Source organism: Tamandua tetradactyla, chromosome 13 (assembly GCF_023851605.1).
Source record: "Tamandua tetradactyla isolate mTamTet1 chromosome 13, mTamTet1.pri, whole genome shotgun sequence".
Taxonomy (NCBI): domain Eukaryota; kingdom Metazoa; phylum Chordata; class Mammalia; order Pilosa; family Myrmecophagidae; genus Tamandua; species Tamandua tetradactyla.
In genome coordinates, this window is record NC_135339.1 from 88,675,453 (window position 1) to 88,694,105 (window position 18,653).

The following is an 18,653-nucleotide window of genomic DNA, read 5'->3' on the forward strand; positions in this document are numbered from 1 at the left end:
CATAATAGTTTAAAAATCTAATTGTCTTGAAAACTATCTTTTTTTGAATGAACTTATTAGTATCATAAGTGCATTTAATAAAATGTTATCAATAAACCAGAAGATTAATGGCAAACTTAGATATCTGAACTGTATCCTGTGTGAAACTTGATGAGTTATGTTTTAATTTGGTGTTTATAATTTGCTCCTATTGTATGTACATCCAGAATTATTAAATTCTAAATTTGTTCAGGGATTTTATAAACATCCGGAATGTATTATAAATGCAGCAAGATAAAACTGCCAACCAGAAATCACAGTTGTAACTTTCATGACAGTAAGAATTTCTAATTCATGAACTTAAAATTCTAAAAGACCTAAAAAAAGACCAAAGCAACTTTTTTTGCTTTTTAAAAAGGAGTCTGTCGGATAAAAAAGGAGTCTGTTAATTGTATTCTTGATCAGTGCTGTCAAATGTACCGCAATACTGTGTCCTGCTTATTTCAGTCTAAATGGCTCTACTAATGACACATTAACTAAATTACAAGTTTCCTTAAAATTGTAAGTTAAATTAACCATTGTAAATCTGAGTTCTAAGATCCTTCAAGAACTATACCCCACCCCCAACCAAAACACCAATTAATATAAGCAGTAGCTCAAATGGAAATGAAGCCAAATGGAATAGCTTATGACATCAAAGGCGATTGATAATGTGAAAGGAGAAAATAGGAAAGATAACCATGTTTAAAAGATATTTGCAAGCTACTGGCACCCTATTGACTTTAAACAAGGAGATAAGGCTGCTCTCCCAACCCTGTTAGATGGAAGAATGAGTGAGCTGTCAGAATCTTCTTAGGGCTGATATAAATCCAGTGCCCTGCACTGAAGGCCTCGGCAGTCACTTGCCTTTTTAACTACCTAGAATCTATTTCTTCAGCAGTACCATATTTATCAGAAGAGACAAACTTCTCATCTGTTGATAGATTTATTTTTTTTTAGTACTCAATACAGAAGTTCAAAAGAACCCAATGAAGATTCAAAGAAGAAAGAGTAATGAAACTATTAGATAACTGCTTGCAAATTCCCTAATTGTCACTCTTACATTGTAAGGAGTAGACATAGGTCCTTAATCACAATGAACTAGGATAACACTAGAATGTGCATTTGTAAAGAGTGGAGATTATTTCTAGGAGCAAGGGAACAGAAGCAGGGTCAACCTGTGAACTGGTAGAAATTGTTCTGACCCCACATACTCACCACACACTGAATTCCACTGTGGGCCAGGGAGTGGCTGGGCCAATATGATATAAAGGCAGGACAAGTATTTCTGGGGTAATACTGAGTGCTGGGCAGGGGACTCAGAGGCCAGATTAACAGGGCTCACTACAAGTTTTGGTCAAAGCAATATGGAAACAGCAAATGAGCTGTTACACTGCTAGACACAGATCGAGCTTGAACCTTGAAAAGCAACAAAATAAAAATTAAAAGTGAAATCTGAAAGAATTCTTGGAAGTATGAGCTTTGGATGAAGGGAATGAACAGTTTCCTCAAATAGCAAGAACTTATCCTGTGAAATAAGGACCCTAGCCACCAAAATAAAAAGCTGGGAGCTATGCGGAGGTAGAATTAGACTCTCTGTTAAGGGAGAAGTCTGTAATAATCAAGGGTACCCTGCAATGTAATGCGTTGCCTAAAGAGAAAGTAAGCACGCTGTCAAGTACAAGCTGGGTGACTGTTTGAAGGAGATAAAAGAGAGGCTCAAAATGTCAGTGGCTGTGAAATTTGAGGCACTCAAGCATTTGCTGACATGGTGGTGGTGATGGTGGGGTGGGGATGACGATGGTAGTGATGATGATGTGATGATGGTGGTGATGACGATGGTAGTGATGATGGTGATGGTGGTCATGGTGATGGTGGTGGTGGTGATGCATGGTGATGGTGATGGTAGTGGAGGTGGTGGTGGTGGTGGTGGTAGTGATGATGAAGATGATGATGGAGGAGGTGCTGGCAGTGATGGTGGTGGTTGTGGTGGTTGGTGGTAGAAGGGATGGTCAAGGTGGTGCTGGGGATGGTAGCAGTAGGAACAGTAGTGGTGGTGGTGGTAGTGATGATGATGATGGTGGCAGGGTTGATAAAGGTGGTGATGGTGGTAGTGATGGCGATGATGGTGGTGGGGATGGTGGCAGTAGGAACAGTAGTGGTGGTGGTGGTAGTGATGATGATGATGGTGGCAGGGTTGGTAAAGGTGGTGATGGTGGTAGTGATGGTGATGATGGTGATGGTGGGGGTGGTGGCAATAGTGGTGGTGGTAGAAGGGATGGTAAAGGTGGTGGTAGTGGTAGGGAGGTAGAGGTGCTGAGTGGTGGTGATGGTCAGAGGGTGGTGTAATGACAGTGGCAGTGGTGGTGATGGAGTGGTGGTATTTGTTGATGGCAGTGGTGTAGTGATGGTGATGATGGTGGTGATGGAAGTAGTGGCAAAAGTGGTGATGGTGGTGATGGTAATAGTGGCTGTAGTGGTGGTGATTGTGACATTCATGTCTCCATGAAAAGCTGTCAAATTTACTTAAATTAATAAACAATTATAAAGAGCTCAAATCCAAGACAGAACATTTTAAGTCAATATGCACTCTCCTGAGAAATATGGGTAATTTAAACTAATTTTCTTTCTTTCTTCAAGTCATCAATAAGGCCTCCAAGGAATTTCTTATTCGCACACCCATCTCACGATGGTTTCCCGTTTTCTTTCACTGGTCTTAAAAGGAATTTCTGTAACATCATAATTAGGACTTGCTCCTGCGTGGCAAACACTCCTTGTGCACCATAAGAAAGACTGGTGGCCACCAAGGACAATGCCCTTAATGTTGACCAATCCTGAGTTTGGCAAGGGTACAAAAACATCTGATCAAACAACCTTTATTCCCCCACCTCCTGATACTTCTTTACCCTGAACATCCTTGCAGGAACTGTCAGACCAAGATCATTCCTGCTGGAATGAAAAACCCCTGAGACCTGGAGATTAGGATACGATGATGATTCTATTAACCAGTTATTTGTGTGATAAACACAGGAACATAAGAGATGCCCAGAGTCTCCATACTTCCCTTCCTCTGTCTCCCTTTTAGGGCAGCCAAACAAGCTGTGGTCTTCCTAAGCCCTCATAAGCCCCTCTGTGAATTTAGCTAAACCTGCCTTGAACTTGTCTACCATTTCAGCATAAGGTCTCACGTACAGTGCCTGCTGTACAAACTACATGCTTTGATTTATACTAAAAATGACCCCTTCCAATCTTGAGGGGACATTTGTTTTACTAGGAGTTCTCACTGTGTCTTCTCTTTTTCTTGCCCTCTCCAGATCATTCAGAGATTGAAAAGCGGCTGTTATAATTTTTATGTTGATTAACTTTATCTTGGGCCCAATAGAAACATAGGCTGGAAAACAGGGCTAGATAAGCCCTTTGCTGGATAAAAATGTTCCCTGCTTTCGCTTATTGCTTCTGAAAGTAAACAAGAATGAAAGGCAGAGGACTTGGGAGCCTTGGGTCCTGCATACAGAGGAGGCTGCCACCGCAAAGGCAGAATTTAAACTCGAGAGGAAGTTCTTGGTTAAAAATGCATGTGGCTTATTCAAATTCCCCTCTAGTAGCATGCCTTACAAAGAGAAAGAAATGGTCCTTATTGGCTATTTGAAGCCAGAATTCGAAGTCTTTCTTTTCTGTCAAATTCTAAGCTAACTGCCTTTTTATTGTTCTTGTCCTCATTTGCCGAGAATATTGCGCCCTTCAATAGAGAAGACTATCTTTGAAAATCAAGTCAACAACTTACCCTGTGAGATAGTTAATATTCAAGAAAGCCATCCTAGCTTGTAAGGCTTGTTCAAGGTGGCCAGATAGGACTTCTCTGCCCTGAATTTCTAGCACTCTCATTTGGCTGTACAATTCCTCCAAGTTCTTGCTTCTTTGTCAGCCACGAATATGAGGCAAATGTTCTAGAAATGTTTCTCTCACCTCCGGCTCCCCGCAGTCACACTCCTCTCCTTCTTCAACATATCCATTTCCACACTTCTGGCCCCCGAAGGGCTGCTTGATTTCTGGCAGGTTGAAGAGGCACATCCCCATTCCTTTCTCCAAGCTGGTCTCCAGGTCCTTCCTGCTGCAACTGCTGAACACCATGGGAAACGGGTACCTGAGAAAGAAAGAAGAACCCAGAGAAAGTAAGCCCCCTGGGCATGGAACGGCCTTCCCCACCTGTCTTGTGCTGCTAATCATGGTACCACTGTCAACATCTGCCCCAGCAGTCACTTTTCGTTTCAATGAACAGAGATGTAAGTACTCAGTGCCAAACAAGGCTCTCAAGTCCAATCCTGTACATTACTTTACACCACCGATGGTGAAGCACTTTAATAACAAAAAAGAAATGATCTTTCAGTGTTTTTCAAATCAACAAATTTAGGCAGTTCCTTTACAGTTATCATTAATAGTTCTGGGGAAAATGATACTCTCGAAAGTGAATTCTTACCGTCTGGAGCTTGTAATATAAAGACAGACCACTGTCCTTATTGGAAAGGGCACAGAAGAGCGAGGTCCAAGTGTCTGTGCTTAGCAATTCCATTCCCACAACTCTTCCACCCATCCCCAGCCCACAGGTCATGGCCAGCTGATACTGGCATTCAGGTTTGTGGAGGTCAAGTCACCACTTCCTCCAACGACAGCCAGGAGAGAACAGAGGTGGTCTGGAAATACAGGTACTGCTCTGCCTCTAACAGCCCGGCCCTTTGTCCAGCACAGCTGGGTTTGGGGGGCTGCCCTGCCCCACCATCTGGTGGGCAGTGAAACGAATTCTTGGCAATGGACCATGAACAGAAGTGAGGGGGTGACTTCAGGCCAAAGGTCTTTCAGAAGTGAATGTCTCATCTTTTTGCCCTTTCTCTCCCTTTCTGCCAGCTGAAATGGGGATATTCCAAGATCCTAGGAGATGAACGAGCCGGATCTGGAATCTGGTCCTGACCCATGAGGAGGGAAGACACCTACTGCCTAGAGTTCCACAGTATCATGAGAAAGGGGAACGCATTTCTATTATGTGAAGCCACTGAAAAAGTTTATTTTATTAAGATCAATGTTACCCAACATTAATTGTGTGTCTTGTTCTCTTTTACAAATGAATTTTCCCATGTCTCGAGGCAGCAAAGATCTCAACGCTGAATGTGCCAGAAACCCAGAAACTTTTACTTAGGGAGGAAGCAGGGTCTGCTGTCCAGTAAGCCCAGGAACCCTCTCCCCATGGAGACATTTTCAGGATGACATTATAACTGGATCCCAATCAATTGGCCAAACCCATGTACGCTGCTACGTTTCCTTGAAGACAATAGATTCTAACTATCACGCAATGATTGAATTTTGGAAATATTCTGAAATCATGACAACTTCTACTGCCAAACTGATGATACTGCATTAGCCCTCCAAAGTGTCATCAATCTCAGGCTATTAACCCGGGAGTATAATTCTGACCTACAAATAAATTAATAAATGCAACTCTTGCTCTGTTGGATGCAAAGGGAATAAGCCAGGACTTAATGTGGTCCTGTAGCAATGTTCCTTTTGAAATCTTGATAATTTTACTTGACAGACAGATTGATTATTCCTGGGATCAAAATGATGCTTACTATGTACAAACAATGATCTTCAAGAAAATTTGCAATTTTGTCAATTTAGAAAGGCATTGCCTTGAGAAGATGATGACATATTACACAGGGGGTTGTAAGTGGTTCTTTTCTTTGAAATGAAATGAGCTTCATCAAGGTGCAGAAAAGGACCTTCTCCTACATTTGAGGGGTTTTCTAGTACACATATGTTCCTCAGCGCCTGACCCACGTGCCTAAACACCATTCCCACTCGGTGATAACGTGATGTGGTGCTGCAATGAAGTATCGTTAGTTTGTTCTGGAAAGGAACGGATTTCTAGAAAATGTTAAGAGCTAATTAGAAAAGACCCTGTGGGATAAATTGCCAGCCTCAAGAAGGGTTTTCAGCATGAAAAATAGTCGTCAAGAGAAGTCCAAGGAAAGAAAGAGTGCCAGGTGTCACCCTGCTTCAGAAATAAGCCAAAACATCCATTTAAGCTCTGGTGCCAGGGATTGGAGGGCAGTGCCACACATTGAACTCAAACACATCCACCCCACCTTGTGGTCTTTAAGAATAACAGATCCATTTTTTTTTGGGGGGGGGGGGGGCGGTGAAATTAACAAAAAAAAAAGAAACAAAGAAAAATGAATGTGGTCAGTTTACATGGAGGGTTTAAACTTCAGAGTGTTTGGGAGAGCAGAAAAGAAACTATATTTTTTTGTGTGTCTGTGCTAGATATTGTTAGATAGAAGTACAGTTGTCTCTGTAATAATACATTACAATTTCCCCTGCTTTTTCCTATTGAGTTGAAGGAGAAACCCCAAATGCTATTAAAATTCCTTCTCATTTAGAACCCTGGGTAGATAACATTCATCCAACTCACAGGTTTTCAACCTGGCTCTAAGGAACTACATCCTGGCATTGATTCCCGGAGGGTGCCTCAGCTTTAATACTAAAGCACCAATGTTCTCCTCCAATGCCCAGTGAGTAATTAATGAATCCACTGACGTGCACTGAGCACAGAGCTGGGCCTTCTACCACGTGGCCTGCGTTCACAAAAGCTCCGCCTGCCTTCAGAATCATATACTTAACTCTTCAGGAACTCCAGGTCATGGCTCACAGTTCCTACCATAAGCAGATGCTCTTCATTCCCTCCAATCTGGGTCTTTCTGAGCTGCTCAGAGTGACCCAGTGGATCCCTTGGGAAGGTCAGCCAGTTTTTTTCCCAGCCAGTGTCTTCTCCTTGGACTGAGTCAATGATCATTCCTGCTATTTCCTCTACATGAAGATGGAAAAAGTCTTTGCTGTCATTTAAGCCTCTCTTTTGGTGACAAATGATGATGATAGGAGAGTCTTTGCCTGGAGAACATCTTTACTGATTCCATCTCTTTCATGATTTCTCATCAGGGAGGACAGGAGATCATTTCACTCTGATAGAATATTCCTGAACCCTCTTTGGGCAGTTAGAGGAAGTCGGGCTCAGGAAGAAAAAGCAGAGCAACCTATCTCTCATCATAAATTGGCCTGCAAATATTTATTAAATACTGTGCACGAAGCATTGTTTTAGGCATTGGTGATATAGGAGTGAACAAAACATACCAAATCCCTGCCCTTGTGAGGCTTGTAATCCAGTAGGGCAAACGGATAATAAACAAGATAAGAAAGTAAAATGTAGTATGTTAGTGATGAGTGCTAAGGAGACCACATAACAGACAAGAGGAAGAGAATATTTGGCAGACTTTAGGAAGACCTCACTGGAGAGGTGGTATCTGAGTTCCTCACCTGAGAGATGTGAAGGAACAAGCTGTGGGCATGTCCAGGGAAGGACATTCCATATAGAGGGACCAGCCAGCTCACAGGTGCATGGAGGGGTGTGGCTGGCCTGGAAGAGTTTGTTCAATGGTTGAAACTCTTGCTTCAATAACACACACTAAGAGAGGTGACCTCTTCTCAAGAGAAGGCTCCTAAGCCACTGGCTATCATACTGTTGGTGAAGAGAGTACCATAAAACGGGGCACTTGGCCATGTACAAAGCAGGCACTGGTGATGACTAAAGGAATTTTGCTGAAAAATATTAATCTCTTATTTCCCCCTTTTTATTAAATTATTTTTGATTGATAAGCAAAGTTCTGCTCAACATCCCCCTTCTCATGCTCTGATTTTTTTTCAGTCACTTGATTTGTAGAATAAAGAACCTCAAAATTTTATCTAACCCAAATGAAACTTTCCAAAAACAGAATTTAATGATCTAAAACTATTTCATGTCTCAAGAGACAAGGGAAATTTGAAAGTAATAAATATTAGATTCCTCTAATTACAACATAAATCTAATTTACACATATTTGAATACTCTTCACATCTCAAATAGCCACTGATAAAATAGTGCCTAGAACACAGCGGGTGTCAGTTAGTTGAGTGTCTCAAGGGTCAATGAACAGTTAATTGGTTTGCATGAAAGATGTGCCTAAGCAAGGTACAGAATACATTGCCCAGCACAGGATCAAACATCCATGGACAGGCTCTACCAATGCAACAGTCATTAAGACTGATATCACTTCAATTTGATTCCACATGACATAATGCCAAGAAAACCCTCAGCCATACTGAGCTCATCATTCTACTTTTTTTTAATTATTAATTAAAGAAAAAAAAGAAATTAACACAACATTTAGAAATCATTCCATTCTACATATACAATCAGTAATTCTTAACATCATCACATAGATGCATGATCATCATTCCTTAGTACATTTGCATCAATTTAGGAAAAGAACTACAAAAACAACAGAAAAAGATATAGAATGTTAATATAGAGAAAAAAAATAATAATAGTAAAAAAAAAAGAAAAGGAAAAGGAAAAAGAAAAAAAAAGACAAACAAACAAACAGACAGACAAAAAAAACCCCTATAGCTCAGATGCAGCTTCATTCAGTGTTTTAACATGATTACTTTACAATTAGGTATTATTGTGCTGTCCATTTTTGAGTTTTTGTATCTAGTCCTGTTGCACAGTCTGTATCCCTTCAGCTCCAATTACCCATTATCTTACCCTGTTTCTAACTCCTGCTGGACTCTGTTACCAATGACATATTCCAAGTTTATTCTTGAATGTCGGTTCACATCAGCGGGACCATACAGTATTTGTCCTTTAGTTTTTGGCTAGACTCACTCAGCATAATGTTCTCTAGGTCCATCCATGTTATTACATGCTTCATAAGTTTATCCTGTCTTAAAGCTGCATAATATTCCATCGTATGTATATACCACAGTTTGTTTAGCCACTCGTCTGTTGATGGACATTTTGGCTGTTTCCATCTCTTTGCAATTGTAAATAACGCTGCTATAAACATTGGTGTGCAAATGTCCATTTGTGTCTTTGCCCTTAAGTTCTTTGAGTAGATACCCAGGAATGGTATTGCTGGGTCGTATGGCAATTCTATACTCAGCTTTTTGAGGAACCGCCAAACTGCCTTCCACAGTGGTTGCACCATTTGACATTCCCACCAACAGTGGAAAAGTGTGCCTCTTTCTCCGCATCCTCTCCAGCACTTGTCATTTTCTGTTTTGTTGATAATGGCCATTCTGGTGGGTGTGAGATGATATCTCATTGTGGTTTTGATTTGCATTTCTCTAACGGCAAGGGACATCGAGCATCTCTTCATGTGCCGTTTGGCCATTTGTACTTCCTCTTCTGAGAGGTGCCTGTTCAAGTCCTTTTCCCATTTTGTAATTGGGTTGGCTGTCTTTTTATTGTTGAGTTGGACAATCTCTTTATAAATTCTGGATACTAGACCTTTATCTGATATGTCATTTCCAAATATTGTCTCCCATTGTGTAGGCTGTCTTTCTACTTTCTTGATGAAGTTCTTTGATGCACAAAAGTGTTTAATTTTGAGGAGCTCCCATTTATTTATTTCCTTCTTCAGTGCTCTTGCTTTAGGTTTAAGGTCCATAAAACCGCCTCCAATTGTAAGTTTCATAAGATATCTCCCAACATTTTCCTCTAACTGTTTTATGATGTTAGACCTAATGTTTAGATCTTTGATCCATTTTGAGTTAACTTTTGTATAGGGTGTGAGAGATGGGTCTTCTTTCATTCTTTTGCATATGGATATCCAGTTCTCTAGGCACCATTTATTGAAGAGACTGTTCTGTCCCAGCTGAGTTGGCTTGACTGCCTTATCAAAGATCAAATGTCTACAGATGAGAGGGTCTATATCTGAGCACTCTATTCGATTCCATTGGTCGATATATCTATCTTTATGCCAATAACATGCTGTTTTGACCACTGTGGCTTCATAATATGCCTTAAAGTCAGGCAGCGTGAGACCTCCAGCTTCGTTTTTTTTCCTCAAGATGTTTTTAGCAATTTGGGGCACCCTGCCCTTCCAGATAAATTTGCTTATTGGTTTTTCTATTTCTGAAAAATAAGTTGTTGGGATTTTGATTGGTATTGCATTGAATCTGTAAATCAATTTAGGTAGGATTGACATCTTCACTATATTTAGTCTTCCAATTCATGAACACGGTATGCCCTTCCATCTATTTAGGTCTTCTGTGATTTCTTTTAACAGTTTTTTGTAGTTTTCTTTGTATAGGTCTTTTGTCTCTTTAGTTAAATTTATTCCTAGGTATTTTATTCTTTTAGTTGCAATTGTAAATGGGATTCATTTCTTGATTTACCCCTCAGCTTGTTCATTACTAGTGTATAGAAATGCTACAGATTTTTGAATGTTGATCTTGTAACCTGCTACTTTGCTGCACTCATTTATTAGCTCTAGTAGTTTTGTTGTGGATTTTTCCAGGTTTTCGACGTATAGTATCATATCGTCTGTAAACAGTGATAGTTTTACTTCTTCCTTTCCAATTTTGATGCTTGTATTTCTTTTTCTTGTCTAAATGCTCTGGCTAGAACCTCCAACACAATGTTGAATAATAGTGGTGATAATGGACATCCTTGTCTTGTTCCTGATCTTAGGGGGAAAGTTTTCAATTTTTCCCCATTGAGGATGATATTAGCTGTGGTTTTTTCATATATTCCCTCTATCATTTTAAGGAAGTTCCCTTGTATTCCTATCTTTTGAAGTGTTTTCAACAGGAAAGGATGTTGAATCTTGTCAAATGCCTTCTCTGCATCAATTGTGATGATCATGTGATTTTTCTGCTTTGATTTGTTGATATGGTGTATTACATTAATTGATTTTCTTATGTTGAACCATCCTTGCATAACTGGGATGAATCCTACTTGGTCATGATGTATAATTCTTTTAATGCGTTGTTGGATACAATTTGCTAGAATTTTATTGAGGATTTTTGCATCTATATTCATTAGAGAGATTGGCCTGTAGTTTTCTTTTTCTGTAATATCTTTGCCTGGTTTTGGTATGAGGGTGATGTTGGCTTCATAGAATGAATTGGGTAGTTTTCCCTCCACTTCGATTTTTTTTAAGAGTTTGAGCAGAGTTGGTACTAATTCTTTCTGGAATGTTTGATAGAATTCACATGTGAAGCCGTCTGGTCCTGGACTTTTCTTTTTGGGAAGCTTTTGAATGACTGATTCAATTTCTTTCCTTGTGATTGGTTTGTTGAGGTCATCTATTTCTTCTTGAGTCAAAGTTGGTTGTTCATGTCTTTCCAGGAACCCGTCCATTTCATCTAAATTGTTGTATATATTAGCGTAAAGTTGTTCATAGTATCCTGTTATTACCTCCTTTATTTCTGTGAGGTCAGTAGTTATGTCTCCTCTTCCATTTCTGATCTTATTTATTTGCATCCTCTCTCTTCTTCTTTTTGTCAATCTTGCTAAGGGCCCATCAATCTTACTGATTTTCTCATAGAACCAACTTCTAGTCTTATTGATTTTCTCTATTGCTTTCATGTTTTCAATTTCATTTATTTCTGCTCTGATCTTTGTTATTTCTTTCCTTTTGCTTGCTTTGGGATTAGTTTGCTGTTCTTTCTCCAGTTCTTCCAAGTGGACAGTTAATTCCTGAATTTTTGCCTTTTCTCCTTTTCTGATATAGGCATTTAGGGCAATAAATTTCTGTCTTAGCACTGCCTTTGCTGCGTCCCATAAGTTTTGATATGTTGTGTTTTCGTTTTCATTCGCCTCGAGATATTTACTAATTTCTCTTGCAATTTCTTCCTTGACCCACTCATTGTTTAAAAGTGTGTTGTTGAGCCTCCACGTATTTGTGAATTTTCTGGCACTCCGCCTATTATTGATTTCCAACTTCATTCCTTTATGATCCGAGAAAGTGTTATGTATGATTTCAATCTTTTAAAATTTGTTAAGACTTGCTTTGTGACCCGGCATATGGTCTATCTTTGAGAATGATCCATGAGCACTTGAGAAAAAGGTGTATCCTGCTGTTGTGGGATGTAATGTCCTATAAATGTCTGTTAAGTCTAGCTCATTTATAGTAATATTCAGATTCTCTATTTCTTTATTGATCCTCTGTCTAGATGTTCTGTCCATTGATGAGAGTGGTGAATTGAAGTCTCCAACTATTATGGTAGATGTGTCTATTTCCCTTTTCAGTGTTTGCAGTGTATTCCTCACATATTTTGGGGCATTCCGGTTCGGTGCATAAATATTTATGATTGTTATGTCTTCTTGTTTAATTGTTCCTTTTATTAGTAGATAGTGCCCTTCTTTGTCTCTTTTAACTGTTTTACATTTGAATTCTAATTTGTTGGATATTAGTATAGGTACTCCTGCTCTTTTCTGGTTGTTATTTGCATGAAATATCTTTACCCAACCTTTCACTTTCAACCTATGTTTATCTTTGGGTCTAAGATGTGTTTCCTGTAGACAGCATATAGAAGGATCCTGTTTTTTAATCCTTTCTGCCAGTCTATGTCTTTTGATTGGGGAATTCAGTCCATTAACATTTAGTGTTATTACTGTTTGGAGAATATTTACTCTACCATTTTGCCTTTTGTATTATGTACATCATATCTGATTTTCCTTCTTTCTACACTCTTCTCCATACCTCTCTCTTCTGTCTTTTCATATCTGACTCTAGTGCTCCCTTTAGTATTTCTTGCAGAGCTGGTCTCTTGGTCACAAATTCTCTCAGTGACTTTTTGTCTGAGAATGTTTTAATTTCTCCCTCATTTTTGAAGGACAATTTTGCTGGACATAGAAGTCTTGGTTGGCAGTTTTTCTCTTTTAGTAATTTAAATATATCATCCCACTGTCTTCTAGCTTCCATGGTTTCTGCTGAGAAATCTACACATAGTCTTATTGGGTTTCCCTTGTATGTGACAGATTGTTTTTCTCTTGCTGCTTTCAAGATCCTCTCTTTCTCTTTGACCTCTGACATTCTAACTAGTAAGTGTCTTGGAGAACGCCTATTTGGGTCTATTCTCTTTGGGGTGTACTGCAGTTCTTGGATCTGTAATTTTAGGTCTTTCATAAGAGTTGGGAAATTTTCAGTGATAATTTCTTCCATTAGTTTTTCTCCTCCTTTTCCCTTCTCTTCTCCTTCTGGGACACCCACAACACGTATATTTGTGAGCTTCATATTGTCCTTCAGTTCCCTGATCCCCTGTTCAAATTTTTCCATTCTTTTCCCTATAGTTTCTGTTTCTTTTTGGAATTCAGATGTTCCATCCTCCAAATCACTAATTCTATCTTCTGTCTCTTTAAATCTATCATTGTAGGTATCCATTGTTTTTCCATGTTTTCTACTTTGTCCTTCACTTCCATAAGTTTTGTGATGTTTTTTGTTTTTCTATTTCTTCTTTTTGTTCTGCCCATGTCTTCTTCATGTCCTCCCTCAATTTATCAATTTCGTTTTTGAAGAGGTTTTCCATTTCTGTTCGTATATTCAGCATTAGTTGTCTCAGCTCTTGTATCTCATTTGAACTATTGGTTTGTTCCTTTGACTGGGCCATATTCTCAATCTTCTGAGTGTGGACCGTTATCTTCTGCTGCTGGCGTCTGGGCATTTAGTCAGATTTCCCTGGGTGTTGAACCCAACAGGTTGAAAGATTTTTCTGTGAAATCTCTGGGTTCTGTTTTTCTTATCCTGCCCAGTAGGTGGCGCTTGTGGCACTCGTTTGTCTGTGAGTCCCACCAGTGAAAGGTGCTGTGGGTCCTTTAACTTTGGAAAACTCTCGCCATGGGGGAGGTTTGCCAGCCGAAGCGACTTGGAAGAGTGCCAATCCGAATCTCCCAGCCGGCCCTGAGATCCGAACGGGGGGAGGGTCGCCAGCCGCCGTAGCCTGTGAGATCGCCCGTCCGAATCTCCTAGCCGGCCCGGGGCGCCAAGCGTGGCTGGAGGGCGCCAGCTGCTGCGGCCCGGGGGAGTGCACTGTTCCCAGCCGGACCAGGAAGCCAAGTGTTTGGAAGGAACCCCGGTCATCGTTCTCCGCGGCCTAGGGATCGCTGATCCAATTCTCTCAGTTGGTCCCGGGGGCCGTGCCTGGCGGGGGCACCAGCCGCCGCGGCTTGAGGGGACCGCCTGTCCAATTCTCCCAGCCGGCCCGGGAAGGAGGGAGGGAGGGATTCTGGCTGCCTGTCGCCCCGGCCCGGGGCAGCCCGCGCCCCTCGGTGATCTCACCGGAGAAGGTTCTCCCAAGCAGTCAGCTGTTCCAGAATGGGGTACGCTGTCTTCTTGATCTCTGTTGTGGCTCCGGGAGCTGTTCTGTATCATTTCTACTCCCCTAGTAGTCGTTCTGGAGGAGGAACTAAGACCCACGCGTCTTGCTAAGCCACCATCTTCTCTGGAAGTCATCATTCTACTTTTTAGGTGTCAACTCTGCCTCTAAACTATAGATGAAGGGAGAACTAAACTTGCGTGGATTCACCATGCCCTCATTCATTCAATCACTCACTCAGAAAACAGCTTTCAAATGTCTATTATATTCAAAGCTCCAAAGAATATCTCAAGATGATTGAAGTGCAGCCCAAGCCTTGCCTACTGCCCCCTTTCTTGGCCTCTGCCAAGTGCTTTCTCTGTTGGACATGTGCCCTCACGTCTTCTCCTCCCACTGCCTCTCCATCTATTCTCCTAGGCCCACTGTAAGATTCAACAGCTCCAGGAAGGGGTCCATGAAAAATTCAAGCCCTCAGACACATTCATATTTATGCCACACGGAGTCTACTAAGTAAAATTTTAGTCTAATACTTTGTCAAAAGTTTCCTCTCCCATGTCATCTTATACCCTCCACCAGATTATACATTCCTAGGAGTAGGAAGTGGGTAAAATATTGTTTAAAAAATAACTATTTATTGGGTACCTGCTCTCTCACAGTAATATTTTTCTTCTTTTGTAGTTTCTTAAAATTTCAATTTATAAAACAGTGTAGTGAGACAGGTGTTGTCATCCCCATTTCACAAATGAGGTGAAGCAGTTTGTTTAAGAGTTCATCAGGGAATGGCAGAGGCTAGATTTTACCAAGTCTTTTGATGCCAAGTTCAGTAATTAAAAACCATTTTCTTTGTTACTGTTGTCAGCTCAGCAGGATGACCTGCAGTGAACAGCTGAAATGTGGACAGCGCTCAATAGGTCCTGATGAGCCTCGTTAAATACAGACGATGAGTCCTTCCCCTAGCCAGCCTCTGCCTAGAACGGTGGTTTTCAAAGTGGTCCCACGACCAGCCATATGAGCAGCATTTGAGGATGTATTAGAAATACAAATTCTCAGGCTTTACTTTAGACCTTCTGAGTCAGAAAAACTGTGGCTTAGGACCTCACCAACCAGTGCTTAAACAAGCCCTCTGGGTGATTTTTTTTTTTTAATTGAAGTACGATTCATATAACATAAAGTCACCATTTGAAACCTCTTTAAAGTGTACAATTTGGTGGCTTTTAGTACATTCACAGTGTTGTGCAACTTTCACCACTAAATGCAGAACATTTCCTTACCCCAAAGAAAAACCCTGCACCTATCAGGAAATCACCCTCATTCTCCCCTCCCCGCAGCCCCTGCCCATCACTAATCAACTTTCTGTCTCTATAGACTTTACTTATTCTGGACATTTCATATAAATGGAATAATACAATATGTGGCTTTTCATGTTTGAGTTCTTTCACTCAACATCATGTTTTCGAGGAGGATCCATATTACAGCATATATCAGGACTTCACTTCTTTTTATGGTTGAATAATATTCTATTCTATGGATAGCCCACATTTTGTTTGTTTATTCATCCATTGATGGTTCAGGTGATTCTGAGGCTCATTAAAGTTTGGGAACAACTGCCAATAGCTGAGAAGATTCAAAATACAAATACTGTTTAAAGATAACATATGGACAAAGCCATACCGATTTATGTCAAAAAAATAAGAAATGCAAGCCAGGTTCACCACACGTCAACCTACATGCATGTTATTTAGAATCGGTTCTGTTTTACACCACAGCTCCGTTATTTAAGAAAAGCCCATACCCAGCATGTTGAAAGCCTTACCTGATTTTAAACATATGCTAACTCCTTTGAGTATTTGTCTCTTAGAGCCAAATTTAAATCACAAATGAATTTGCAAATACCTTTAAGGATTATAAATGCACTGAGTGATGGATCATCTCCCTGAACGCTAACTGAGGTGCCAAGAAAGATGCTGATTGTTGATGGGGTGATGTGTTCTCTCCGCTTGCTTCATAATTCAAAGGATGCAAATGTTCTCCCTTTCTTACTTTATAGCTTTACTCCCTGGCGCATCGCTGAAGCAAACACTGAATTGGGCCATGTGCCTGCTCACAGCATCCCAGTTCTCCTTCTAGAACTCATGGTCGGTAGTTTAAAAAGACAAGCCATCCTTTCTTCCAGAGCTTTCGGCAAGCTCGCCACAGTGCATGCCCGCAACACTTCTAATGGCTCACTCCGGATATGTCCAGGCCGCAGCTAACTGAATGGACATATAGCAATGATAGAATGGTGCAATGCAATAAAATTGGAGAATTATTCAGAGAGGCAGTGCTTCTGCAGGCACCTTCTCTTGGCACAAGAACGCTTCAGAATGTTTCCATCAGGGACCCAGGAACAAGCATGGTTTTCACAGGCAGAGGATTTATCTCAGAGGTCACGGCAGAATAGTCAGAGCCTGTCTTCTCTGTAAGATACATTTGTGTATCTCTGATATTATTTCCTCTAATATTTAAGTCCCAGGGATATTTTTGGAGAAATTTACCATATTGAATGCAAAATCAGAAATAAAAAGAGGAAACTGATGGCTGGGTGATTTTGGGAAAAAACAGACACAAAAACGAAAAACCAAAACCACCTCCACTATACTGCTAATGGCTTCCCACCCTAAATGCAGTCACGGCTTAATATCTTAGCCATTACAAAGCTGCCAAGTAAAACATTATTAGGGGTTACTTTTACTTTGACAAATCTGCAGTCAGAAAATTCTTTTCTTGAAGGAGCCCACTGTGGATTTTGCTGCTGTGTTCTTGGGGTGCATCGCACCAAGCCGATTTATCAACTTTGACAGAAGAAGTTGGGAGTGATCTGCCTTGCAAAAGCTCTCTGGGAAATTAGCCCAAGACAGCTGCTTTTCTTGTTGGACATTAGGCAGCAGGGAAGGGAGCTGTACTCAGGCTGAATTCATCAGGGCTGCAGGTCACAGCTCTGCTGCTTCCCTTCAACCCCACTGCCTCATTAATACACCTGTGCTCGACCCTGATGAGCCCCAGTTCCGAGCTCCGGGCTCTGCAGCTGACACCAGCCTGCGTGGGGACTGCACGACAGCGGTGGAGATGACCCGGGGAAGAAGGAGGAAACAGCCTTGGCAGCTGCTGAGAACAGCTCAGAGGTGACACAACTGTGTGACAGGAAAAACCAACATCTTGTAGGAAGTGGGGACGGGAAGCCATCCAGATTTCTCTGCTTAAATTGATTGCATAAAACACACACACACACAAAAACAACACAAAACCCTCACATCGTCCACAGCTGATAAATGATTAAAGTTCAAGGGCTAACTGGCTTTGGAAAATACGTTGCTGACACTCTGCTTCCCACTGCTTTCTGTTTTGCAGACTACAGCGGAGTTTTATTTTCTCTTCACAGAAGAAGCGACAGATTCTGCAGGCCTGGGAGGGTCTCCCCTGCTGGGCATGTGGCATAGAGGAGGTGCTGATGAGTCAGCACTTGGAAGACCATGCCTGAGTCTCCATTTAAGCCTCAGTTTTCTCTTCTGCAAAATGGAAACACCAACAACTGCACATGTGCTATATGCAAGTAGTAAAGAGACACATTCCATCCTGGAAAGGCCAGGTTTTAAGTTCAACGAGAATGTGGATTAAGAAGCATAAACCACAAATTAACCAACATGAACAAACAAGAAACACTGCTTAGATGGCTGCTACTTGCCAGGCAGCTATGCTTAAGGTTCCTGGAAGTTTCTCCCAAAAGCTCTTTCCTTCTCCTGGAGCTCATGTAACACCATCCGCCCTCACACATCCTTCCAAGGCCAGGCACAGAGCTCAGGCTGGGGGTTTGGCTGACAACAGACCAGGCCTGGGCCCTGCTTTTTAGGGTACCACTCAACAACTACTTGGAGACCTTCACAAAAATGACTCAGCAATTCAAGCATTGGAGCCAGTTTTACTTACTCCTTGTCCCTTTAGTTGCAGAATCCCCAGACTAATACCATCTTCTCTTCCCAGGTGTGATCCAGGGTCTCCTACACCCAGAGGGTAGAACGGCCATAGATGGGATGGACTTTGCGGGGCCAAATTCCACAGCAGAAAGAAAAAACCTAGGGCCACCTTCAGAAGAAAAATCTTTAGGTCTTTTCACAATTAGGTCCAGCAACAAAGACTATGACCACCACGTGCAGCACTTACATATAACCAAATAAGATGTCCTGTTGGGCCAGGATATTCTAGGACGGGCAGTGGTTTTACAACCCACGGTGCCAGAACTTGTCTTCAGCGGCAGGGCTGCAAAACATCCTGCCCTTTTCAGGGGCTTTTAACCTTCCTCCTGCCTTATGTGTGAAGAATAGTGGGAAGATATTTAACGGTGGTTACCATTTGGTTACTGAGCTCCTGCCGTGGGCCAGAAGTCTGGTGCACATCCTCCCTCACCAACAGCC

At 41.3% G+C, this 18,653-nt stretch overlaps 1 protein-coding gene across 1 annotated transcript in view; it reads right to left on the reverse strand.

Moving 5' to 3' along the window:
• The window catches only part of ADAM12 (ADAM metallopeptidase domain 12), a 357,082-nt gene that overhangs the window by 61,208 nt on the left and 277,221 nt on the right, over window positions 1–18,653 (reverse strand). Inside the window, exon 13 of the mRNA XM_077124465.1 lies at window positions 3,985–4,162. Coding sequence (XP_076980580.1) covers window positions 3,985–4,162 — 178 coding nt within the window. The remainder of the gene's footprint in view (window positions 1–3,984; window positions 4,163–18,653) is intronic.